The sequence below is a fragment of the Diadema setosum genome, chromosome 2 (genome assembly GCF_964275005.1).
Source record: "Diadema setosum chromosome 2, eeDiaSeto1, whole genome shotgun sequence".
Lineage (NCBI taxonomy): Eukaryota > Metazoa > Echinodermata > Echinoidea > Diadematoida > Diadematidae > Diadema > Diadema setosum.
The window spans coordinates 31,279,216-31,306,164 of NC_092686.1; the positions used below are offsets into that span (position 1 = coordinate 31,279,216).

At 40.0% G+C, this 26,949-nt stretch overlaps 1 protein-coding gene across 1 annotated transcript in view; it reads left to right on the top strand.

The window, feature by feature from the left end:
* Positions 1-26,108, top strand: part of LOC140241723 (calcium/calmodulin-dependent protein kinase type 1D-like) — a 164,595-nt gene extending 138,487 nt beyond the window's left edge. The window contains exons 7-9 of the mRNA XM_072321473.1: positions 8,954-9,032; positions 19,722-19,809; positions 25,484-26,108. Coding sequence (XP_072177574.1) covers positions 8,954-9,032; positions 19,722-19,809; positions 25,484-25,627 — 311 coding nt within the window. The 3' untranslated portion in view covers positions 25,628-26,108. The remainder of the gene's footprint in view (positions 1-8,953; positions 9,033-19,721; positions 19,810-25,483) is intronic.
* The last annotated feature ends 841 nt before the right edge of the window (positions 26,109-26,949 follow it).

A 26,949-nucleotide genomic window follows, 5' to 3' on the forward strand; every position in this document is an offset into this window, starting at 1 on the left:
AATGTCGCAAAAGTTTGAGCAACTTTGAAATTGCATATTGATCTTTGGATTTGTGATACTGGCATGTGCCAAGCATGTCGACGTTGTAGTGATTAAAGAGAAATTGGTTAACGATTATGAGCTCGACATTGATGCATTATCATCACTGGATGAGGGATTAGTGAACAGACTGGGTGTCTCTGCCTGGATGGAGTCGGTAAGGGTGGGGCAGTATGTGAGCCTAGGGGTGTTGGTTGCAAGGGGGGGGGGGTGGAGTTGGGGAGTTGGAAAGAGTTTGGGAGAAAATGAAATAGTTTCATGCTAAGGATAAAGTGAAATGCAAACTTCACAGATGATTCCTTACCGTAAAATATCTTGCGCTTGCAGTGAAATTTAATCAATGCTCATGTGTGTCCCCATACATAGAGTAATGTAATTTATTATCGGTTCTTCTTCAGTGTCTCCAAAACATTACTCACACTTATAGTCAATCAGTAAAAATGCAGATAAATACTGATATTCTTGCTGTCAAGAACACAGTGACTTTATTCTCATTTATTATCATCTGTATAAATAGAACGTTTTAGCGGCGCGTTATAAAAGTGTATTCTCGACTGAGTGATTTTCACTGTGCAATATAAGAGCATATTGAACGAAACGTATATAAGCCAACGTATTAATTCCCCATAAGCTTTCGTTGTAAGTGGCTGTGCAATAATACACTTTATTCTGTCTCATCTCTTGCGCCAGTGGTTGCTGAGTGCAGTGCACGAATGTTTGGTACCGTACCAAGTGCGCAAACTTGTTACAATTCATAATCATGCAAACATCTTGCTACATATGCATGTGTGAGTCTTTCCTTTTTCAGTGCAGAGTCAACTTCGAAGTCTAGTAGAAGTATGATATTTTTTACAGTTTATGTCTTCTTTGGATAATGAGTGTAGATTAATATGAATAGATACAATGGCTTTAATTCATTGAGTGCAGGAAACATTGCATTCATTAGGGCCAATATTCCCATTCATTGTCATCCAATATGATATAATTGTTTCATAGCACAGTGCCATCACTGGCATTTTGCATCTAGACTGTAAATTTGAATGAAGCATTATTCTTTTCTCAGGATGCAGCGAAAAATCTTAATTGCCTTTTAACATAGTTTTTTTTTTTGTGTACACTATTGGCATGATTGACAGCTGCTGCTTTCATCGAGCTAATATGCAAACAACTCAAATACATGACTGCTCATGGGAAGACAAATACAATTAAAAACAGAGCAAGCTGTATAGCAGGAGAGAGTACTAACTCTGCCAATGTGAAGATTCATTCGTGCACCATCCTGTGCAAGCCTTGCATATTATCATTCCCGACACAACCAGAGCAACAATACAAGATGCAAAAAACGAAGAAGAAGAAGATGACTGCTTGAGTATTGAAGAGGGTACAAGATGTCGATGCAAACATGTTCTGAGGCTCTGAAATGATTGGGGGGGGGGGAACACTTCCCCTCCCCCCTCCCTCCCCCCCCCCCATGTACCTCCCTTTCCCAGTCCCGTAGTCTAACAGGAGACATGGAGCCACCATGCCCTACATCCAGGTGTCAAGAAAAATGGATGTCACACCTGAAGAGTGATGATGATGCCATCGCAGAATCGGCCTGCCAATCCATCAATGGGAGGCCTGCGATAGTTGTTTATTTTCGTCCCGTCGGCCAGGACGTGTTTGAGCAGTTTTGATTCCAATTTGGACACAATAAGACGTTGCACTTTTCATGAAGGACCGAAAAGGCAGACAGGGAGATGGACAGACAGGGGGAGGAGGAAGAGGGTCAGAGAGAAAGAGATAGAGATAAGAGAGAAAGAGATAACAGAGAGAGATAGAGATAAGAGATAGATAGGTAAGAGCAAAGAGATAGATATTAAGAGAGAAAGAGATAGATAAAATTTAGAGAGAAAGTTGATAAGAGAGAAGAAAGAGATAAGAGAGAGAGATATGAGCAAGAGATAAGAGCAAGAGATAGATAAGAGAAGAGAGAGAGAGACAAGAGAGAAAGAGGAGAGAGAAGAGATCGATAAGGAGAGAGAAAGAGATAGGTAAGAGTGAGAGAAAAACTAGATAAGAGAAAAGATAGAGATAAGAGAGAGAAAGATAAGAGGGACATAGAGATAAGAGCGTGAGATATATGAGCGTGAGATATATAAGAGAGAGAGAGAGACAAGAGAGAGATAGATAAGAGAGAAGAGATAGAGATAGAGAGAGAACAAGATAGATAAGAATGAGAGAGAAAGTAGATAAGAGAAAAGAGAGAGATAAGAGAAAGAAAGATAAGAGGGAGACATAAGAGTAGGAGATAGATAAGAGAGAGGGAGACCATTGCTGTGGTTATGATGAGAGATAGCTTTCCACATATGCTGTTCTGTATTCTTCAAGGACACGATTCTACAACAATCACTGAAATTCATCATTGAAACATCAAGATCAGAGAAAGTGTTACAGGTAATTTTTGTGTTTATGTGACAGTTGATGTGTTACATGCATACTTCAGTCTTAAGATCCAAACTTGGATGTCTCCCTGGGAGGCAAAAGACTGCAATGTCTCGAGAGTGATTCATGTGTCCCTATGAACTAAACCGTTCGTGATGAATCGACGCCGTGCTCAACACATATAAACATGCAAATATATAACCCCCCAGCAGTTCTAGCTCAGTACTGCCAGAGTGCGTCAACAATAATCAACTAATGGACACCAAGAAAAGAAATAGTGAAAATTCTCTGAGGATCTCCATGTCAGTGCTTTGGGATATCATAGCAGTGTGTGTGTGTGTGTAATGATACAATTGAGGATATTGCGTGGAGCGATTTATAGCTAACCAGACAGGGCCTACGTGTGTATCTTCTGCAGGTAACAGGTGGCTGAATATGAAATAGAATATTCAAGCAATTAAAAATAAATCACATCAAGGCAGGAAGATTTGTAACTTTTCAGAGTTTCAAGAGTTTTCTGAGTGGTTGCATAAGTTCCAGTGCAACAAAGACAGTACACGTTGCAGCCCATCACAAAATGATGACCCCCCCCACCCACCCTTCCTCCTCAAATCTCCAGTTTCCAGCAGCATAGATTGTTCAGTGAGCGTAGTCGGAGAATCACCTCCTGTTCAGATGCAGGCCAGTTTATACCAAAACTCGACAAAGAAACAATGTATAAAGAATCGTCCTATAGCCGACAGACCATTCAGACACTAATCTCGACCGTTCTGGAAAATGTCATATAGATGTGCAGTCTCCCACTGTGCGTGCTGTTATGGTCACGAGTCACAGCTATACTGTCACCTTTTGTGTGCGTTCTCATAAAGCCCCGCCCAGTTATACCGTTCTATGGTAGCCATACGTTCAGACGCACAATGGACACGATGGAATGCTGATTCGTTATCGAGTTCTAGTTCAAAACGATGCTCTGACCATTGTTTTTCGTTGTTCATCGTTTTGTTAGCATTCAGAGGTATAAATTAATCGTATAGCTATACCGTTTTGATATGGCTATACCGTTCTAGTATAATTTTTTTTTGCATTTGAACACTGTCATTCCTCTGTTTTAAGTGTGTTGGTGAATGTTGTGACTGCACAGTTGACACAGTGACATGATTCCGACTGATAGCTGTTATTCTGTGCCTAGTTAATACATTTAGATTCCCGCCTCTGATGGCAGGGATGAGGAATGGGGAGGGAAGCGAGCTTGAGCAGATGAGTTGTCTCCAGGGAGACGATCTCCATGGCAACAGCAATCCTCCGATGAAAGGCAGTGTCATGTGCTGACAATTTACATTAATCTGATGATATGGAATGATAAGAAACGAGTCAGCTCCCATGGGAATACCAGGTTTTGATGGAAAGTGCCAGTGATTTACTCTGTGTGGTCCTTAACCCATTGAAGACTATAGTCAGTACCTAGTATACTCAGGCAGTGTCCCGGAAAAAATGCATGTTAAAAAATCAGCTTGTCCTTTACATGCATCACTGAGGGAAGTTTGCTTACTTTTTACTCCTGCAGCAAAAATCATCATGCCAGTGATTAGATGTCATTATTCATGTTAGTTTTAAAATTGTGGTAGAAACTTCCTTTGCAAGGGAACTAAGATTACTTCAGCAAAGCATTAAAAGAAACATTTTGAATAATTTATCTCCATCTTTGTCTTACCAATGCAAGTTTGGCATATATTCTATCATCATTTACATCATTAAAAGATAGAGAGATAATGACATTGGATATATTTGTGCACTGATGTGACTATGCAGTACGTGTAATGTGATTGTTGTGCAGGTTTCCTTATGTACCAGAATGCTTCTCTTTCAGTATGGTGTAAAGTGCTGCATGCTGTCTATGAAGACCCACCCAGCCTAAGTGGCTTACCTTAGAAGATTGAATCCCACACATGAAAGCAGGTTACCAACATTTGCCACATGCTCCAGTTCATCTCAATTTATCTCAACCCCCTTTCCTTTCAAATATGTTTAAAAAAAAGAAAAAATATATATATATAAAGAAAGAAAGAGTGAGAAGAAAGAAAAAAAGACTGTTGTGTACCGTAGCACATTTCCTGTGCCAACTAATCAAAACCTGTTGGAGGAGAAAGGAAGATGCCATCCTATCTCTGGAGGGATGCAGTGCGATCTTCTTGATGAGGATGGTCCCTTTCCGCATCCTAGCAACCTCCTATCACATCATCCCCCCCCCCCCCCTCTCCTCCAACACCATACAGTGGTGGTTTGCAGGCTGCTCCTGGCCGCTCTGCCTGACCTTTCAGACCAGCAGTCTGGGTATACATCTGGGCGTCAAATTTGTTTGGATGCGATTGACGGCCGTTCACGCCCGATTGAATTCATGTGATGTGTTTGGCTTTACGAAGGGAAGGGGGGGGGGGGGGCTGATGAAGCTGTGGTGGAGGATAGGATAAGATGACAGAGATCAACATTGACCTATTTCCAGAATTTGAGTGGAAAGCAAATGGCAGCTTATTGAATTCTGTCCATTTCTTTCGATGGGGGGGGGGGGGGGGGGGAGGGGTGGGAGGGGGGAGCGGGTAAAGAGAAGACAGGAATCTTTCACTGACACGGGTATGCATGCTACTTATATCTTACTTTTTTTTTTGTTGAGGATTTGTTTTAACCCACCCATAAAGGTATATGCCTGCAAGGAATATATTTTTCAGATCAATAGTTCCCCTTTCTGTCAAATAATTTTGTAGATCAGTGAAATAATACATGCCTTCCAATCCATTATTTTTTATTTTATCATTGTGTACATGAATCTATCATATTTCATGCTACAAACCTCTTTTTGGTTGTTTTCCTTGTCAAATGAGGGTGTTTTACAGTTGGCTTTTCTCCTCATTCAGGAGTCTCTTAAATCTTATCTGTGGAGTGCACAGTCTTCCATGAATATTACAGTATATTTGTTAACATGAAAATTTGTCAAGCAGCTTATTCGCGTGATAAAACTTCTGTGACAAGGTGGCAGAGGCATATTGTACTCATCCAAAGAATATATTCACAATCTTATTGTGGCAGGCTATTGGTGATTCTGCCTTTTTATGTCTCATATTTCACGATGACGTTGCTTCGTAAGAGTTTCTCAGTAGTTTGGTACATATTTAGAGGCGTCGAACAAATGAATTGCACTCCAAAAATAGTAAGTTAAAGTTTGTATTATAAATATATATAGTATTGGAACTAAAATCTGCGAGATTTCATGCAATGCTGATCAAGTATATTCCTATAAATAGTAGTAATACAGCAATATAAGATATTGGAAGGAAGCTGTGATTTCTCCTCATTAATCAATGCCTTTGCAGTAAAACCTGAATCAAATCTTATGTTATCTAATGCTGATGTGAAGATGTTAGTTGCTGAGGAGTAAAGTGAGACCAGGCATTTTATTGGATTTTTTTTTATTTGATGGATAGAAAAGAATGATGCATGTTTGACGTCATGGAAACTTCTCACTTCACTTGTACATGATATATTTTTTTCTTTTTTGTAAGGTGCATTTAGAATCCTTGATTTGATCACAGATCGACAATCATTCGTATATCGATCCATGTCGGTGAGCATGAGTTATTTATGGCAGATAAGGACCCAGTTGTGGTGTGGAGTAATAAAAGTGGGAAACAGCCCTGCTCCGGTGGATTGCATTCTGTTGCCGTGGCAGCAAAGCCCGTTCCGTGCCACAGGCCCGATTGTCTCTCTTGATAAATCGCAGTTAATCTCCACACTGTTACAGTCTGACAGGCTTTACCCCATGCCCAGCCCCGCCCCTTGGTGTATGGTTTACACCGGCTGACAGGTGCCCGTATGGAGCTTAAATGTGTACCCGAATGTCAACACTCTGTCAGATTAGACGAGAAGACACTCACGTTGCCTCATCTCAAAAAACTTGGGCAGATTAAATCTACACTTGACAGGTTGTCTCCTTCATGAAGCTTTTTTGAGGATGAAATCCCAATAAAGATAGTAAAACAATCCCCTTTTTTTTGAGGGAGAGAGAGAGAAATTGAAGATGGCTGTTATTTCTTTTGAGTTAATGGCAGCACAGTATTCAAACACCTTTCCATCCAGTACATAATTTTCTGGAGAATCACAAGTGTATTATACTCTAAAAAAAAAAAAACAGTGCTCTATGGACAAAGAGATATGCCTGAAGGTTTGCTGCCTGAGCCAAAAGCAAAGCCCTTGCTCGATTGCCCGGGGCAAGTGAAAATCAAAGTCAGGCAAGTGTTTTGGAACAATGAGAAAAAATGCTTCCTGAATTGTGCGTGCAGAGAGTTTTGAAGCCAACCTTTTTTCTCACGTTTGCCCCTCTACAAACTCATGAAATCAGCCATACAGAAGCCCATGATAACAACTGCTTAGTGATGCAATGCACTTTAATTTCAGAACTTTCCAACATTTATGTGAAGAAATCCCTATGTAATACAACACCAATGCTAGATCAAACCAAGTATGTTATTCCAGTGTATTTAAGTCCATGAATCAACAGGTGCTGATCATTCAAATGATTGTGTTTTATTACTTAAGGCCTTGACTTACAATAATTTTCTACATCATTTTCTTATATTTGGGGACTTTTTTTTATTAGTGGATCAAGGCATACTGCGTGTGAACACATGAGTTTTGCATACAACAGATGTGGGTCTAAGGGTCTTAGTCACACCGTTATTGTGGGTGGACATTTTTATGTTGACTTCCAACATTATCTTGTCACACTTAAGTCTAGTAGGAAAATAATTGTGTATCAGTTCATTTTTTTTCTTACCTATTAAGTATCCCCTATGATATTAGAGTAATTAATCAAAGTACTAACTGGAAATAATGTAATGAAGGCCCTGTGCACACAGATATTTCATGAGCACACTTCACAGAAATTCTGACACTCACCTATCGAGTGTCAGCACACATAATTTCTTCAATGTTGAATTTAGAAATTACTTTAGTCAGACATCTCAAACTGAAAGAAAAAAAACCTGCATCCACCCTTCCCCCCCCCCCCCCCCCCCGTCTGTCTGTCTGTCTGTCTGTCTGTCTGTCTATCTGTCTGTGTGTCGGTGTGTATTTGAGTGCATTGTCTTCCATGTACAAGTGTCAGTGTCCAGGAGGTTAGCAGAAAATTGAATGCTTCTTGTGTAAGGTTACCCCGTGCACAGTACCGCACATGCATTTTTGATGAGGGTAGGGACAGTCCCCCAAGACTGCCGGCTGTAGGGCCGGCAATCAATCAAATGCTGAGGTGGCTGGCTGCGGCTTTCGTCACATGAGCCTTACGAGAGATGCAGACTGCCCGAGGTGGGGGCTGAGATATGTAGTGTAGGATCGAGCCCTTGAGCTGTGTGGCTTTCCACTTTTCTCCTCCAGTGCCCCCCCCCCCCCCCCCCCCCCCCGCAATCCGAGAAACTCCTCCCCCTTTCCTTGCCCCACCTGCTAGCAACCAGCAACACACCTGTTAATGTTCAATGAGACATGCAGAAGAATTAATAGAGATATTGACAACAATGACTCTATTCACACCAGGCAAACTTTTTTGCACTCCATAGAGATGAATCACATCTAATAGAACAATGTATAATGTTGCTTCTATGATGTCTATTATCTATTAACTCTTTGATACTTGGTAGTACATACCTACACTAGGGCTCCACACTAACTTTTATTTTTGGTGGCCCAAAGGCAAACATCCGACCTTTTTTTGTGGCCCGATCAGGCCACCAAGTTCTTCATTTCTGAAATTTTGGTGGCCCGACGTGTGTTTTTGGTGGCCCTGGGCCACCAGGCCACCGTTAGTGTCGAGCCCTGCCTACACACATACATTGTAGGCAACACTGTTCCAATTCAGCAGGTTTCTTTTAATACTTGCACGCCACATGTTTTATATCGTACACACTTCAGAGCTCTTGTTTCGAAGAGCATGGTGCACTGTGGTACCAGAATGCCTATGTAGTAGGCCTGCTTTCAACATGTTCTGACAGTAAAATAAAGTGATTTTGAAAGTTTATGAATGATTAGTTAGTAAAACTCGGGTGATTTTCTTTTATACAATCTTATGTAATTATCACAAATGTAAATTGGATGTAAAGTTTGTAGGTAATTGCTGAAACTTTGGTGTGTATTTTTAAAATTCTTATTATTACATTTGTGTTTCGTAATGTCTTCTCTGTGGTCAAGAGATATGCATTCTTTTCTTTGGGATGAAACTCATATTCTTCTTTTTCTTTTCAAAATCTGACTATCATATTTGTGTAACTTAATGTCTTCTTTTGGTCAAATAAAAGATACCTTTTCGTAGAAATGTATTGTATTATTTTCTGCCAAATTCAATCAATTTGATTTTATGTCTATATTGCTGATGAAAATAACAAAGTTGGCTGCAAATTTTGTTCATTTATGCCATGTGTCTATTTTTCTCTCCGCCTTTGTGTTCTTGTAGCCAAGGATTTCATCAGGCATTTAATGGATGTCGACCCCAACAGCAGATATACCTGTGAGGAGTCCATTGCACACCCATGGTAAGTTTGTGCTCCAGGATTATACCACCAGACCGTTCTCAAGCATATATTGTCTTCCAGCTCTGTCTAATCTTGCTGATTCTGCAGAGGAGGCCTTGTGAAAATTTCAGTATCTCATCACATCTGAATATTCATAGGATAAGTTTACAAATCACCCCGATTCAGGAATTCATGTGTGCCCACACAAGCATCTCCCAGATGTTGATATGTGAATGGTGGCAGTCACATTTTTACTTGGTGTCTTCTTTGCAGTTGAAAGGGTCTAGTAATCATTTACAAAATGAATAACAAATATCAATACTTGTGCCCGAATGTTTTTTTTTTGGAATCCCTGTACATAAACAAGGAGTGTGTTCTGCATTTGAAGTACTTGTACTAGCATGTTGGTACTGATATCGCTACTCTGCTGTCATAGTCCACACAACGTGCTGGACATGCGATCCAGCGCTGACATGGCTTGATTTGGTTTTTGTTTGTTTTTTTGGCACATTGTTGTTTTTGCATGTTTGTTTGTTTTTTATTCACACATTGTTGTTTTTGTGGTTGAAAGGCAACTTGCAAAACTCACAAGAAATAAAACCATTGTGAAAATTTCAGTTTGTACAGTAAATGAATACCATAGTGGTGTAAAGTCGCGAAAACCAGAATGGAAACAAAAGTGAAGGTGTAGTAAAGTGTAAAGTACATGCTGTCAAAAATGTTTACTGCTAGTGTTGTTGCAACAATATGTTTATTTTTTATGTATGATGAATATTTATTTATTTTTTTTGTATCAGCATGTGGAAAAAGCCATTGCTGCAAGGTGTTCATGCATCCAACCAATATCATCATTGCAATGCTGTCTTAGGGGCATCATAATTTTATGAGGAAAGGCAACACTTGTGCATGTAATAATGTAGATGAGCGCATTTTCATGAGGAATAACCCCAGGTGTATTTAAGTGATGATGAACAGCCCCAATAAGAGAGCAGTGTGTAAGGCTCAATAGGTATGTTGTTGCAGATATATTATGTCCCTCATCCTCTGTGGTCAATCAAGAAAGTAATGATTAAAAAAATCTCCTGATGATTGAATATGCCATATACTCTCCCAGTGTGACCCGAATAGAATTTGTTTCGTCTTCTAATAGCTTTGCCGCTGCCGGGCGTAATGGCCTGCATTTTTATTTCTTGCCTGCCATTAGGACAAAGAAGGTCAAACTTGAAACAGGCAGGGAAAATTTTGACTGAACACTGTAAGTGGAGCACGCTGGAGGGGGTGAGGGGGGTACGGGGAGAACAAAATGGACATTTTTTTTTTTTTTTAAATGGGATGCATGTAGCATTTGAGAGTCAAGTCTGTTTTTGAGTCAAGCGTTCACATTTGCTCCTGTGACAATAGGCCCATTCACACACAAGGGAAAAAGTGCGATTTAAAAATCGATTTTCTTATCGCGATCAAAATTTCAAAATTTTTTCCAGTGTGGACAGAAAAATCTCACTAATTACCGCGATCCTTATCGCGATCCAACTCGCACTGTTAGTGCGATTTTTCAGAATAATCGTGATTATTTTGCCAAGCGTCGTGTGTGTGAGCGCGATCGAGATTCGGAAATCGGTATTTTTAATCCCATCGTTCGTAGCGCCTGCGAAACTCTATTGGGACTGCGGGGTCAGTCTTCGGTCATGCAAGATTCGCGCATGTGCAGTTTGGCCACTGATCGTTCTTTCCTTGCTGCGAAGTGCGATTTTTCCCTGTGTATGAATGGTCGAAAAAAAAAATCGAAATTTGGATCGCGATTGAAATTTCGATTTTCGTTGTTTGTGAACGGGCCTAATTGCTCCCATGAAGTATCTGCGTGCTAAGCCAAACATAAATTCTACCCACCAGCATAACCCTAACCCTATAATCCTAATCCTCACATCAAACTAAGCCTAAAACCCTAACCTTAAGTCCTTGGACAAATTCAGACCGGAGTAACAGTTGCAGGAGTGAATGTCATGTCACGGCATGAGAGAATGACAACTTGTTCATTTAACAGAAAGACCATGTTGCCAATGCAATTATTGTCCTCAGCATTGTTGAGAGCTGGATGATTGTCATGAAACACGATAATGCAGCATCAAGCTAAAGATATAATTGTTTACATATATATATATATTTGATTGTGTGACAGAAAATGTTTATACGTATGACGGTAAGATGAAACTTAGTCAGCTAGGGATGTGTGTCCATAAAACACAAACACACACATGCGTGCACACACACAAACAGCTATGCTTCACATACATAATTAAAGATCTAGTCACACAGGGGAATTCTTCTTGTTAGTCAGCAGGGAATTGTGTACCAGTTACTATGTCTTTAGATAATAAATTGCCTTGCAAAATTGCTCCAGACTGAAGAGAGTTAATTATTTTTGTGGGCCTTTTTTTTGAGGGGGGTGGGATTGGGGAAGGGGTTTCTAGTCACGGAACATTGCTCCATAAAAATGCAATAAAGAGTTGGTACGATGCACTTTCAGCAAGGGCGGAGGAACATTGCTGTCTCTCGCTGTGGGTAAAGTACGTTTGTCAGCTCTCGCGAGCGGCTCATCTGACATTTGAGAAACAAGGTTTGCAATCATACGGGAAATGTGCGAGTGCTGTGGCCAGCCTCTTCACTTTCTCAAGGTGCACGCAGTTGCTGCTGGCGTTCGTTTCTCCCCTGGGCTTATATCTAACGTTACGTGCATTAATTAAAGCGTATTAAAGCAAATTGCGGGGGAAACGTCAGCTGTTAGCAATTAGTCCTCCTTCATCGACCATGAATTCTGAAAGCAATTGACTAACCCAGGGCTGTAAAATGGAAATAGATTTAAAATCATTAGTGACAGGAGACAGTTGGTTCATATATTTACATACATATACAGTATGTATATACATTGTACATATTTTTCTCTCTATCTATCTATCCATCTATCTATCTATCTATCTATCTATCATAAATGCATATGTACAAACTGCATCTGTGGAGATCTCTCATGTGCTTTAAAACAAAATGAGTTGTAGGCAGTAAGGTACATCACCATGTAATATTTCCAATGAAATTCCAGCTGCATAGTATTTCCCCATGAGTTCGAGTCTTTTAAATGTTAGAATCATATCTTTATGCAGATGTTTTATTGAAAAAAAAATAGTGTGCAATAGTTTTTATTTTACGCTCCCATCGAACATTAAGCAGCCAGTGAGTCCAGATATTCTTCTGCAGTAATATGTCATTTATGGGCGCCATTAACGGATGACAAAATTGGAACTTGTAACTTTTGACATGTAACAAGAGAGCTACTCCATTTGAATGAATGCAGATACATATGACTTACTTTCAACAACAACAAGAAAGAAGAGTGTAGGAGCTGTTCACACCAGAAATCTAAGTGAGGGGGCAGTGACAGAAACATCATCAACATGGCAGACAGAAAAAAATTAGGGAGGCATCTCCTCTCAATGTGAGAACCTCTCACCCAATTTTCATCATTAATATTTTTTTTTCCCACCATTCCATAATTTGGTCTCCTCGACACTCGTCATGTCTTTATCTCTCTCTTTACCATTTTTTTTTCTCTTCCATCCTTTTTTTTTCCCTCTGTCCTTCATCATTATAATCAGTTAGGGCAGAGTCAACCTGTTATACGGGGAAATAGGTTAGGAGGATAAAGATGTTCGGGGCATGCGGGGGTAACGTAAGAGCCGTACCCGATTTCAAGATAGCGAAGTGGTCTCTTAACCCTTCGGCTGCCACCGGATTCACCTTCCAGTGCGCTGACAGCAGTTCCTCGCAATCTCTCTCTTCCCCGTCAATTCTCGGAGATGTTGCGTTAGCATACGGGAGGAGCGGAGGTGAGAAATGGACGAGTGGTGGTCTGGGAGTCAGCTGCTATCTTGATTAGATTAGTCTCGAACGGGAGGCAGAGTGCGTTTGGCCCTGTAATAATGTCACACTTCCGAAAGTGGACCAATCCCCCGTGATGTTTTATCATGGAGGAGGGAGATCTAGAAAGAGAGAGAGAAAAAAAATGAGGGGGTGGGGCTGGTATTACCATGGGACCCTACTCCTTCTCCATTCCTTCCCCCATCCTTCCCCCACCCCCCCCCCTTCCCTTTCCAATCCATGGGACATTTTGTTGATTGTAAGGAGTACTGTGGATGATATATGGATTATACACAGAAAGGATTATAACAGATTGTATATTGAGACCTGGTTGATATCAAAGTTCCTCATGAAAATGATACTTGTACATCAGATTTTATTGATGGTGGTGGTCGTGGTGGGGGTGTTTTGTTTATTCTACCAGAGCAGGTGATATTATCTCAAAGTGTTGAAGTGGGAAATAAAACTAAAACAAACACACCAAAAACAATTGTTTCTGCATTACCAAGAGACTAATCAAGTGATATATATGCGCCATTCAAGTGGTACAATCTTATGCCAAAGGAGCGGGGAATAAAATCAAGCTTTCTACAATCACCACAGAGGATTAACTGATCAGTAAATTGAAGAGCCTTGTTGGTTGAGGATTGCTCATGGCAGGAAGTTCTGATGCAGAAGTCAAATTTGAATAGATTTTAGAGTTTGACGTATAAAACGTTAACAGAAGATCGATTCATAGCATTGGACAAGTTTTGTGTGTGTGATATGTCCTTGATGTGAGTGTATGCGTGTCAGTACCCGGTACATAGAGTTACAGCTGATGAAAGATCTAGCAGCTAGGGTAAAATACTTCAGATTATCGAGACAAATATTGTGGTGCCTTACCCCCGCGTCTACCCGCTAGTTTGCCCCCAAAACATGTATTCTTGGTTATACATGTCACATAATGTCACACTTCAGAAAGTGGACCAATCCCCCATGATGTTTTATCATGGAGGAGGGAGATCTAGAAAGAGAGAGAGAAAAAAAATGAGGGGGTGGGGCTGGTATTACCATGGGACCCTACTCCTTCTCCATTCCTTCCCCCATCCTTCCCCCACCCCCCCCCCTTCCCTTTCCAATCCATGGGACATTTTGTTGATTGTAAGGAGTACTGTGGATGATATATGGATTATACACAGAAAGGATTATAACAGATTGTATATTGAGACCTGGTTAATATCAAAGTTCCTCATGAAAATGATACTTGTACATCAGATTTTATTGATGGTGGCGGTCGTGGTGGGGGTGTTTTGTTTATTCTACCAGAGCAGGTGATATTATCTCAAAGTGTTGTAATAGTGGGAAATAAAACTAAAACAAACACACCAAAAACAATTGTTTCTGCATTACCAAGAGACTAATCAAGTGATATATATGCGCCATTCAAGTGGTACAATCTTATGCCAAAGGAGCGGGGAATAAAATCAAGCTTTCTTAATTCTACAATCACCACAGAGGATTAACTGATCAGTAAATTGAGGAGCCTTGTTGGTTTTCTCTTGTGACTGAGGATTGCTCATGGCAGGAAGTTCTGATGCAGAAGTCAAATTTGAATAGATTCTCATAGTTTGACCTATGAAACGTTAACAGAAGATCGATTCATAGCATTGGACAAGTTTTGTGTGTGTGATACATCCTTGATGTGAGTGTATGCGTGTCAGTACCCGGTACGTAGAGTTACAGCTGATGAAAGATCTAGCAGCTAGGGTAAAATACTTCAGATTATCGAGACAAATATTGTGGTGCCTTACCCCCGCGTCTACCCGCTAGTTTGCCCCCAAAACATGTATTCTTGGTTATACATTCTCCTTCTCCCCCAGCCCAGCGAGGCCCCTCGATGTGTGGTGTGAATTGATGCCTCCTGCTTCCCCACGAAACCTAGCACTGCGTAGGCAACCAGACGCATTTAATTAAAGATGGCTCTCTGCCTTCTCTCCGCCTACTCATTTCAGAGAGTCAACATTATTTGTTCTTTACCCCCCCCCCCCCCCTCTTTATTTTTGTCCCCAAATATCAAGAGAGCACTGTATTTGCACAATACCTGCTCTTATGCATGGAACTAAGCCAGGGCGCAGTGAGGGACCATTGTCAGGCTCTGCATCGCATTTTGGTTTATTTGTGTGAATAAAGAAGTTTCACAGGTGCGAAATAACAAGTGTTCAGTCGAGAAAAAGCAACAACAACTTTGGTGCGCCATTTTTGCGCTGATTCTACTGATTTGTGTTTATGTATCATAAAACAAGATTCGATCAATGATTTGTGTTTTTTCTTTCCTTCTATAAATCATGATGGATTAGAGTCATACTTTGGGTTAGATATGTGTTCTCATTTTGGAATGCCCTATGTATGCCTGTAAGCTTTATTTATCTACTGGTATTTATTTATTTATTTATTTTGTAATAGGTATTTTGTCTACTTCCAATCCTGTTAGGTATTACATGATTTCCACTCTGTACCCTATCTCAGCCCTATACCCATCCCACCCCACACCCATCCAAACCCTGTACCCTACTCCTCCTATACCCTGTACCTCAGTTCTACCCTGTACCTTATCCCTACCTTGTACCTCATTCCCAATCTATACCTCATCCCTACTCTGCATCCCATCCCCACTTGGTATCCATGACCATCCTGTATCCCACCCCTATCCTATGTCCCATTCCTGCCCTGTGCTCCATCCCTGCTTGTCACCATCCCTATCTTGTCACTGTCCATCCTGTACCTCCTTTTCTCCACCCCATACCATCTTCTTTCCCCCTTCATCCTTACCAGCTTTGCCTCCAACCCTTTACCCCCCTCTTCATGCCCCCTCCCCCACCTGATCAATGCTTTGAGTCCCCTTCCTATCCTGCAAACTTCTTCCAATTCCCACCACCTTCCCCCCCCCCCCTCATCCCCATCAATCCCCTCCCCTCATCCTCATCAGCCCCCCTCCTCTGTACATCCTCCTTATCATCTCAACTTCCCAATGAACCCCCAACCGGTCCAGACAAGATGCATATGCTGATGCTGACAAGCCAGGATATCGGCCATGTATCACTCAGGCCTCCAGGGCAGTCCGTGGCCGTTATCCATGCAAAACTCACATTGCGTAAACACCAATTTGCTTACATTAGCCTGCTCCAGATCCTGGCCATGGAAGGGGTGCACGGGCAGGGTCATGCACAGGATGCATTCATTCATTGTATACATTTGTATGGCAAAGGCATTGTGGGCTGCATTTTATCGACTTTCCCAAGTTTGAAACACGTTTCAAAACCCACTACGCACTATCAAAACGTGTTTGCAAATGCCTTTCGGCAAAGTTGTTGCATTTATCAACTCTGTTGTGAGTTGATTGGGAGGCCTTGTCACTGCGCAGCTCCATTGCGCAGTTTCACCTGAGGAGCAGATATTTGTATTTGGAAGTGGTTGGCATGGGCAGGTCTGAGCTATAAACGTTAATTTTCAAATGACTTTGCGTTTATAAACTCTACTGAAACATGTTCTGGCTCAAATGGGTCAGAAATGCATTTCTAACCCCATTATCAAAACAGCTTTGCATATATCAACTGCCCAAAACTCCCTGAAAGTCATTTGGAAACCTGATTTTTTTTTTCCACCAGAAGTAAGTTGATAAACATACCCTTAGACTATCTATCAGGAGCTTTGCTCCAGTGCCCCACCTGAATTTGTGATGGAGATAACCCAGCGGAAAAGGCACAACCTCACTTAGAAGAGAAAATGTTAAGTATCAATAGATCTTCCTGTCGCCCCCAAATCCTGCAGATATACTGTCCGAATAACTCTCAAAGTAGAATGTCTTGTCATAATACCGCTGACAAGACATTTCCCATGTTTACACTATAAAGTACAATGTTTTCCTGTTATTGCTCAGTGCATCATGTCACGTGGGTAACGAGACCTCGTATCTCAAAATCATGGATTTTTTTTTAGAGCAAAAAATCTCATTCATTTTTGCAACATTGTCACAGAAGTTTTGCCAAATGACATCAATGTTCATATTACATTATGAAAAACATTGTTTTGGATTGGATTAATGATTCTATTTCTAAACTCAAATCAGTATTCTTGATATTCAAAATTGAGTTTAGGTGTATGTCTAATATATGCCAACTGAGATATATGTCACCCAAGGGACAATATGTTTCCTATCTGAAAATGGCAGTCTTTCAAATAACTTCAGATGTGTGACCTAAGTCTTCCAATACCTTGGGCAACTGCAAGGTGTAAGATATGAATGGCATCTTGATGAAGTGGTGCTAAGAGGGATAGTGTGTCAGTGACAGAAATGCTTTGTGTTCCAATAGAATTCTTTAGTGCTGTTTTTACAGAGCTTTTCAAACTGGAGTTATCTCACCAATGTCCTGTAGTGTCTGGGTAATCTTATTTTTTTTTTTCTTAACCTGGTGTCTATGCAAACGATCCCTGCAAAATGTTGCTTGAACGTTGTCACGGTAACTTTTGCCAAATTCTACCCTAGCCAATTAGGGTAATTCCTGCAATATTGCCCTGACATTACTGTGATATTACCGCGACATCCCTTCTGTGTTGTGTTAGAAAGCAACCACAGTAACATTCCTTTGATGTACTCAACACAACATGCACAACATTGCAGACAGAGAATGATTGGCATGCCATGTGCCAATCATTGGCATGGATTGTTACTATCGTAACAATGTTTGTCTACTAACACAATTACCAAGATATGCACAATCTAGAACAATAGGTGGCGTTGCCCGGTGGGCGGGAGTAGTCACGTCAGTGGACACACACCCTTTGTGGAAACCTGCCTGGAGAAGGTTTTCGACATTTGTCTGTTAAAACAGTTACTCCTCGCTCTCGCCTAGCTGCGGTTTTATTGCTGGAGACGAGGAATTTTGTTCTCGATCCAAACGTTGTCGTGGTAAAACAGGGCTTTAGGTAATGTGACAGTACAGTCGGTGCAGTGTGTGATATCATATAACATCAAAGGTAAAGAATGTATTGCCAGTGCGCACATCTTCAATTTAATTGACCGAGGTGATATTTATTTATTTTTTTCTTCATTATGTGTTTTATTTCTTTCTGTTAGTGCTTGAAGAAGAGTGTGGTTGTGTCACTGAAATGCAGGAAAGGATAGATTTTTGACCTACGAATAAGATGAGCTATTTGGAACAGAATTGTCCAACCATGTTTTTTCCTGTATCTTGTAAGCCCTTCATCTTGAGTTGCGGTATGGAGTATTAAAAAAAAAAAAAAAAAAAAAAAAGATGCCGGCCAGCAGCGTGTTTTCCAAAGAGAAAGTGTTATGTCACTGTGGATATTAAAAGATAGGAGGTGGCAAGTAATGTTCTTTCTCTCTGCCATGTCACACAGATATCCAGACTTTATTAATTGTTTCTATTCATTGCTCAGATTTCTCCATTTGCTATTTTTTTTTTCCCGTAGCTCTCTGCTGCTGTCCCATTTTTTTTTTTTTTTTTTTTTTTAGCAGGCCCAGATTGATTGTTGTGAAGCAGGAAGATTCTTAACCTCCAGAGCTTGCATTCAATCACAGATGCTGGCAGCGGATTGGATTTGACCCTACCTGTGGCCATATGAAAATCAATCATCAACTCATACTGTTGTTACCTTATTTCACTGTCTGCATGTTGCCTGTAGCATTATTGCCTTAACATGTATGATACTGTGAAGATTCAGAGTGAATTTTGCATACAGGGTCTTGTCTTGAAATTATTTTCTGAATGCAAACAGGAATGCATGCGCTTGTGCCCACATTGCCACTTTATAAGGTTACATTCAGAATATATCTTTATGTAATAGCAGCTACGTTGAAATACTGGATCTGAGCAAAAAGTGCACATTGTTTCCAGTTTTTTTCTTTTTCTCAATCATAGAGCTTACCAGCTACCTGAATATCAGCAGTGTATGATATTTTGACATTATTTTATATATTGTTTATTGAATTACTATGAATTAACTTACAATTTTCTCAGGTAGTAACAGAAATTATGCCCATAATATTTTACCAGTATGTATTTCTATATTGTTCATGATTCATTGTCTGTAAGCCCTGTGTGTAAATAAAGCAGGTCATTACTACGGGAAGTATTTGTGCAATTTCAGGTGCATGATCGGATATGAATAACAGGACACTGTGTGAGTGAGGATAATTAAGTGGAAAATTGTATGTCTGTATTCATGTATTGATGGAAGATCAACCAATGCCATTTAATGTCTACATGAGTATAGACCAGTTTGGTTTGGGTACTGTTTTGTTATGGTAATTTCTAACTGTAAAAGTGGAAATTTTCATGATGTTGAAATTTTCGCACATTTCGTGCAATCAGAAACTAGTGCGAAAATACATGGATATTTTTGCTTGCCATACTGTTCCAGTAGTTGATGTATTGATTCTGCAGAATTAAAAACAAGCGAAACTCTTCTTACATGGCAGAGCATGAAAAATTAGTGGTGTGAATATCTACTGTTTACAGTATGTCTAACAAAAGATCATGGGTCATCGTATAACCCATTGAAAGTGCTTTTGTTCTTCTTTGGAAGCCCCCCCAGTTATGGCCGCCATTTAGTTACAGCGCTCTGAAGTCGGATTCGTCAATAGCGAACATATCAGAATGTAGGCCAGCATACTGAAGACACGAACCCTTTTGTAGTGTTAGGAAGGTGGTGAATGTTTAGAATACTATAGTAATAGACTAATGGTATTTGACATAAGCATGACTATCTATCTCTCTCGATTCTCTATCATCTGTACAGGATATCAGGAAATGCTGCACTGACGAAGAACATCCACTCATCCGTCAGTGAGAACATCAAGAAAAACTTTGCCAAGACAAAATGGAAGGTAGGTTGAAGAGTAGATTGATGCAGGAAATTCTCTACACAGGTCACTAAGAAATGACAAAAGAAGCATTTGCCCCAATATTGAACTAAAGACATAACATAGTCACACCTCATAATACCAAAACAGTTAATGAATGTTTGTTTGTGTTTGTGTATGTATGATTTTGTATTTTGTATTTTGTATTTTGTATTTTTTTTTTTGGGGGGGGGGGAAATTGTCCATAGAGCATTAAGGTACAGCAGTAGATACACATATAAATATAGAAAAATAGATGCATTTCCTCCATGCTCTAAGGTAGAAAAAAACTATCAATCAGTGTGGATTTTCAGGACCACCAACAGAGTGTCTGGACCTACGAGAAAATTAAGATTCAGGTGGTTTGGTGGTGTGTTTTTTTTAAGTCTCATGTGTAAATACAATTATGTCTTCATCAGAGTCCCATCTTGAAGCTCCCTCCGCCACCTACTCCGTCATCTCCAACTTTGGAATACCATTCTTATCCATCTTCCAACACCACATACACACACACATACACCCATGGCTGCCTCCCGCCCCATTCCCATCTTTACTTTACAGACATTTCAAACTGTAATCAGGAAAGACGTCCAGTCAGGCCATAGCAAACAAGGGCTCCGTCAACATGTGTACACATCCCCCCTGGCCTTGCACTCTCATCATCACCTCATAGAGTTCTGCCCAAGGCCCCTTTCTGCAGTCCCACGCCTTCCTTCTCCCCTCAGGAACCTCCCCCTCCCCCTTTCGGATGAGAATGACGAACAAAATAATGTACCGGGGCACACTTAGCTGCTAGCAAAATGTGCATGAAACACCACACAGGGTACGATGTTACAAAAAACTGTTGCATACCTTTGGTAATGCTGTCTCATGGGTTGAGGTGGTGTAGGCCCAGAAACATCCAGCAAAATTCATTGCAAATTCCATGCAGAAATGGCTCCCAAAACTGCTTTCAATCTTCTTTTCTTTGTCAGTTTTTCCTCAATCCCACCCTCTTTGTATCTATGTATCTGTCTACAATATGTATCTATATACAGTATGTATCTATCTATTCATACAGAAAGATAATTGATAGATAGATAGATAGATAGATAGATAGATAGATAGGTAGGTAGGTAGTTAGATAGACAAATATATGGATGCTCAGTGAAACAACAACAACAACAACAACAAAACATGCAATGGTTACATTGACCACACCTGGTTACAAAAACCATTTACCAAATTTTGGTTCTAGTTGCTTGATCATGCATATTTCCATACATTTCTAATGACATGCATCAGCAAGTTTGTAAAATCCAGAAACTTGCCGTGGACAACATGGGCTGTATCACCAATGTAGAGAATGGAAACTTGGAAGAATACGAAATGTTTGTTTTGCTTTATGCTATTAAAAACTTCAGTTTTATTGCAGTTCATTAAATCTTAAGAGTAATTATCTTCAGGTATGAGTTTCTTCACTTTGTTTCCCTCTACAAATTAAATTTGTTAAGATTGCAACTGCTGATCTGTAAATTAACAAACATACGATCTTTAACAAATTTCATTTGTAGAGGGAGACAAAGTGAAGAAACTCATACCTGAACCTTCACCCCTCTGAATGATATCTTTCTTTTATTTAGTAATTATCTTGTCAAAATTTTTGCATGCATGGGATGCATAATATTTTTTTTTTCTGTAATACATTGAAAGTGATGTGTTTGAGAAACTTCTGATACTGCGAAATGGAATATTCGTCTCCCCTAGACTTTTGTTTGCCCTTCTTCCTGTACAATCTCTCTTCCAACCTCCCTGGTTCTTCTATTCCTGTCGCGCTCATAATTCCATGGGAGTGGCCCTTCTTTGCTGTCATCATTGTTTACAACCTGTTGCTTGTTCATATCATCCTTCTTGCAGGGGAGTTCTTCTCCCAGAAGAATTAGTGGATAATGGAATCTTTAATCTCAGTTTCCAGCCAAAAATTGACTGATGCTGAATGATGGGTTGCCGTGCAGTTATTGCATCAAGATTAGAAAAAGTTGCAGGTCAAAGGTCATGTCATTCATCAAGTTCTGCAGATAGAATGTGAGGACTGGATCTCATTTGCGGAAAGAAAAAAGAAAAGATCACACATAAGAAATTTTCAGGATATGTCCGACTCCTTTTTGCTGTCATCTGTCTTTCTCAAGTGCAGATCTATTTACTGCTTATGTGATGGATCGGGGGATGAGGATCCAGTTTATCTTATGGCATATCATGTGATGTATTGCAAGATGGGATTGAAATGCCGGATGCCCCACGATTATTGTTTCATCAATATTCATTCCTGCACTCCCTTTGGCGAGTGGAGTAATAGCTAGTTTGGGGGATGATATCCGCGCTGGATGAAAACAAGCAGGGGATCTTCACGGAGACGAAAAGAGTGTGAAGAATTTTCTACCGGTAAACAGTTATGATCCTCAGAATTTATATCTTTTGAAGCTGGATAGGGGATTAAGGCAATTCATATTGTTGACACCCCAATAACAACTACTGCTCCTTCATCCCCTGTTTCACTCATCCCATTCTCCTCCCTGTTTGTTCTTTTGTTTCTCATCTTCTTCTGCATTATCTCCTTTATCTCACTTTCTCTCTTTCATTGTCATTTTCTGTTTCTTCTTTCTCTTCTTCTCTTCTTTTTTATCTGCTTCCACGTCATCTCTCTCTTTAAATTCTCTCTTTCATCATCATTTTCTGTTTCTCCTTTTTCTCTTTCTTCTTTCTCTTCTTCTCTTCTTTTTTTTTGTCTTCTTTTGCACCATATCCTCTATTTCTATTTCTCTCTTTCATCATCACTTTCTGTTTTTTCTTTCTCTTCTCTTCTTTTTTTTTCTTGTAATTTTCCCTTCCCTTTATCCATCATCTCTTTCATCATCTCCTTTGTCATATCTTTTTTTTTTTCGTTTTCTTTTTTTTATTGGATAAAAGGCATGACTTGAAAATACAAAGTTCATCAGGTATTTACAAACCAAGCTATTCTTGAGTCTAAATTGGCAAAATGTGCCCCAACAGTGAAGTCTATAGCTTTAACAATGATTGACTTAATTTTAACTATCTTTATTTGGTGCTTCATTGTTCTCAGCTCTTTTTAGGATTTAGAAAAACAGAATCGATGCTTTTATCCAGAGTTTCAGCCAACTGTGGCAAGCATCTGAATACAATGTTTAAGATAAAAAAAGAAGATAATCAAGACCTATCTGCACTTAATTTCTGAGCAAGCCACTCCCGCTACCAATCTTCATAGCTGCTGGACAATGGCTGTGCATGTGCAGTTCATCTTTCATTTATCAATGAGCATAACAAGTTGACTTTTGTATGAGAGAAGCTGCATATCTTGGGTCCAATTTGTCGTTTCTGTGTGGACAAATATAGTATTTCCCAGTATGAACCACAGTTTCATTTAAAAAATGACTGGAAATCGACATTGTTCAACGCATAGATGAAAATACAAAAAATGTTTAACTAGTGAACAAAGTACCAAGGAGGAAGAGGATTCCCAGTTAGCAATGGGTTAAAGAATTTGGGGCCTCAAGCAATTTGCTGCATTTTTTTTTTTTTTTTAAAGATGAACAGTCAATAGCGTGGTAATGGTGATCCATGTATGTGCAGTTATCTGACAACATCAGTGTATTTGTGTTGTGTTCAGTGGACGCACATGCAAAAATTTACTACTTATTTGATTGATGCTAAGACCAAAACTTCACTCTCTATCTTGTGAAGGATTTTTATTGCAAATAATGCAAAAGGGTTTTTTTGAAATAGTGTGTTTTTGTATGAAAATACTCATCCACTTCCAGCTCCAGCTTAAAGACCTAATTTTGTGTTGTGATGCAGATGACATTTACCTCTAAGAAGGAGGAATTCAGATGGGGGGGGGGGTAGGGGAGGGGTAGGAGAGAACTGCTTGTAACTTGTAGTCCACCTACACAAAGCTAGTACAATTTTCTTGTGTAATGGCTGATTGGGGTGGGGTAGAGAGGGGACCAGTATATGGATGTATCAAAGTGCCAAAAAGAGAGAGAGAAAAAAACCCAAACCCCAAAATACCAGAAAATAAAAACAGCTATTGTAGCCCTTATATGTATACCTGCACCAGGGATGACCTGTTTCTTAGTGGCCCCAAGTGGGTGGATATCGTCCCCTCAGCCATCCATAACTGACAGGTCCAATACATCTGTGACACGGGATTTGTTAATATAATTTTTTGTTTAACCTCGGCCGAGTGCCACCGCAGGGCCCACGCAGTGTTCCCCAGAGAAGCAGCGGGGAGAGGGACACACTTCTAGTAGAGCCCAAAGGGCTCTTTGCGAGGGAGGATGAATTGATAAATCCGCTTCTAAAGCCCCTCTAAGAGGGGCAGAGTATTCCCGAAGTGTGCATGATATGTGGCTATGTTATGTCGCGTCTTGTAACCATGTCCGACCCTCTGCGTTCGCGTGATGCATGGCGTCGTCGTCGTTGGGATAGGCTCACGAAATCACTCCCCCCGGTACTGTCTGCCCCATACAGTCGCACATAACATTTCTGCGCTGGAGTGGTGCTTTGCTGGAGAATTTATGCAACCAGACTTCACAAAAATACTGCCAAACATTACAGACAGTCACATTTTCTCTTATCTCTGCTTCAGTCCACACATGGCTATCCTTTCGGTGTAGTTTGATGGACAATGAAAGGGCAAGAAAAGTTACACCCTACATTTGAAGGATTTACTATAAACCATTTTACAATTTTTGAAAAAATCTTTGAAAAAAAAAAACTGCCTTGTCTTGCAGAAATCACCAGGTTGGCAGAGGATGCAAAATGAGGGAGAATCTTTTCTTTACCATCCATAATAGTTATTAGGTGTTTTTTTTTTCAATATTTTTTCTTTTTTTCACACTGAACCTGCATTTTGGGTTCATCAGATTGTGTTCAGTGTTTATTTACATCCGTAAATATGACTCTTATGGCTGTACCCCGAGGGTGTCGTTTTTTTTTTTTTTTTAATCTTTAGTCTTCCCAACGCCCCCCCCCCCCCTTACACACACACACACACATACACACACCCTGGTGTCCCCTATTAGTGTAAAGAGGAGTACCTGGCTATGGCTTAACTATTATCAGTGATGGCAAAGCCCTCTCTGACAGCAGTACGAATGGGAGGGAATTTATGTTAGATAGAGAGGGTTATATTGTTAGCAAAAGTGATAGAAGTAGGCCTATCTGATAATATGAATGATTGTAATGTTGTGGATGATATATTGCATTTATTACTATCATTTTTTTCATTAAAAGGAATAGCAGAAGTATTACTACTGCTAGTATGATAGAATATTAGTGAAGCTGCATAATACTCCATTTTTTCACAGACTGTATAAATATGGTTGTATAAATTAAGCCTCATTTTGCAATGACTATGCAACTGACATAAACATTTTTTCCTTTGCTGTCTGTGTGTCATTCCATAACATGCATGTCAAATTTACATTTTTTTTTGTACATTCTGTTGAAAAAAAGTGAAAATAAAGTTTGACGAATTGAATTTAAATGTTACAGCACTATTATCAAAATTATTTTCATAACTTTTGCTGTCATTACTTATTCATTTTTTTTTCTTTTATTGTGTCTTTCCTCTTCCCGTTCTTGATTTGGCTGCCTGCAGCAAGCCTTCAATGCCACAGCGGTCGTCAGGCACATGCGCAAGCTGGGACTGGGCGACGTCAAGTCCCGGCTCCAGAAGAAGGAGGAGGAGGAGAACCGGTCGGAGGAGAGCAACGGCCAAGAAGGGTCGTCGGATAATAGCTAGCTGCATCATCCTCCTGCCCCTATACCACCACCACCACCACTACCACCACTACTTTACCGTGCCATCCAACTCCTGGCCCGGCCACCCCCTTTCCCGTCCCCCTGTACTTACTTCACACACTTCTTTTTTGTTTCTCTTTTTTTTTCAAAATTCTATTCTTCTCTTCAGGCTGTCGTGTCATCCCGTAAAAGACTACGTCAACTTGTGTATTCTTATTGTTGATCAGAATACCACAGCATTTATCTCCCATTTATTGCTTGTGAAAGTCACTCAAGTGAGAGAGAGGAAAACAAAAACAAAAACAAAGAAAGATGTGAATCATCTGATCAATTACAGTGTAGGTATGTCGTTAATATTCTGCCTCCATGCAGGCAGTCCAAGTGTTTTCCAAAGACGAACTTTCCAGTAAAACCCCTTTCTTTTCTATTTATTTACATATGAATCCATTCATTTTGTGGCCAAGGTTTCAGACAGTGGAAAGCATGGCTAATTGTAACATAATTTCTTCTTCTTCTTCTTCTTCTTCTTCTTCTTCTTCTTCTTCTTCTTCTTCTTCGTCTTTTGGCTGGAGTTTGATTATTTATCCTCTAACAACTTTCAGGTGCCATTAAATCAACATTGATAAGTGAAAGTGTATGTGTTTATAATTATACTACTTGGAAAAAAAAACACGAAAACATGTGATTTGCCCAATTTTGACACATGGTTTTTGAAGCAAGTACCATGCCACCCTTTCCAACAAGATCGGTCATTGTTGGTGTTTTTTTTTTTTTCTGTGACAGTCAATGAATTAAATGAGGTTAAAGGTTGAAATTGGATTGTAGGTGTATAAAGGGATAGTGTGATGTCACCTGTGGAACTGCAGGTGTTAACACAGAGAGCTGCAGGTGTTAACACAGTGCTGCTGGTGTTAACACAGAGCTGGTGTGCATGTGTCATAGCTATTTCAGTGTGTGCAATGGATTCTGGGGGTTGTAGGGACAGTACAAGTGGGCAACATAACACATGTAGTGTGACCTGTACGACTTCCAAACACAAAGGTGGCCCCAGAGGGTCAGTATGATATGGACACACAATTTGTGTGAAAGTCAACTCCAATGACAAAAGAGAAAAGATATAAAAAAAACCAACAACAACAACAACAACAACAACAACAACAGCAAAACACAACTTATCACAGTTAATCGTCGATTGAATCCTCTGCCTGATGTATTTCACATCATGTCTCGAATACTGCCAGAGCGTATCTTCTCACACATTTTTTGATAGTATATCATTCCTCTTTATGAGGGAGTTCCCCAGAGGGTAGTGTAGTGTAAGAG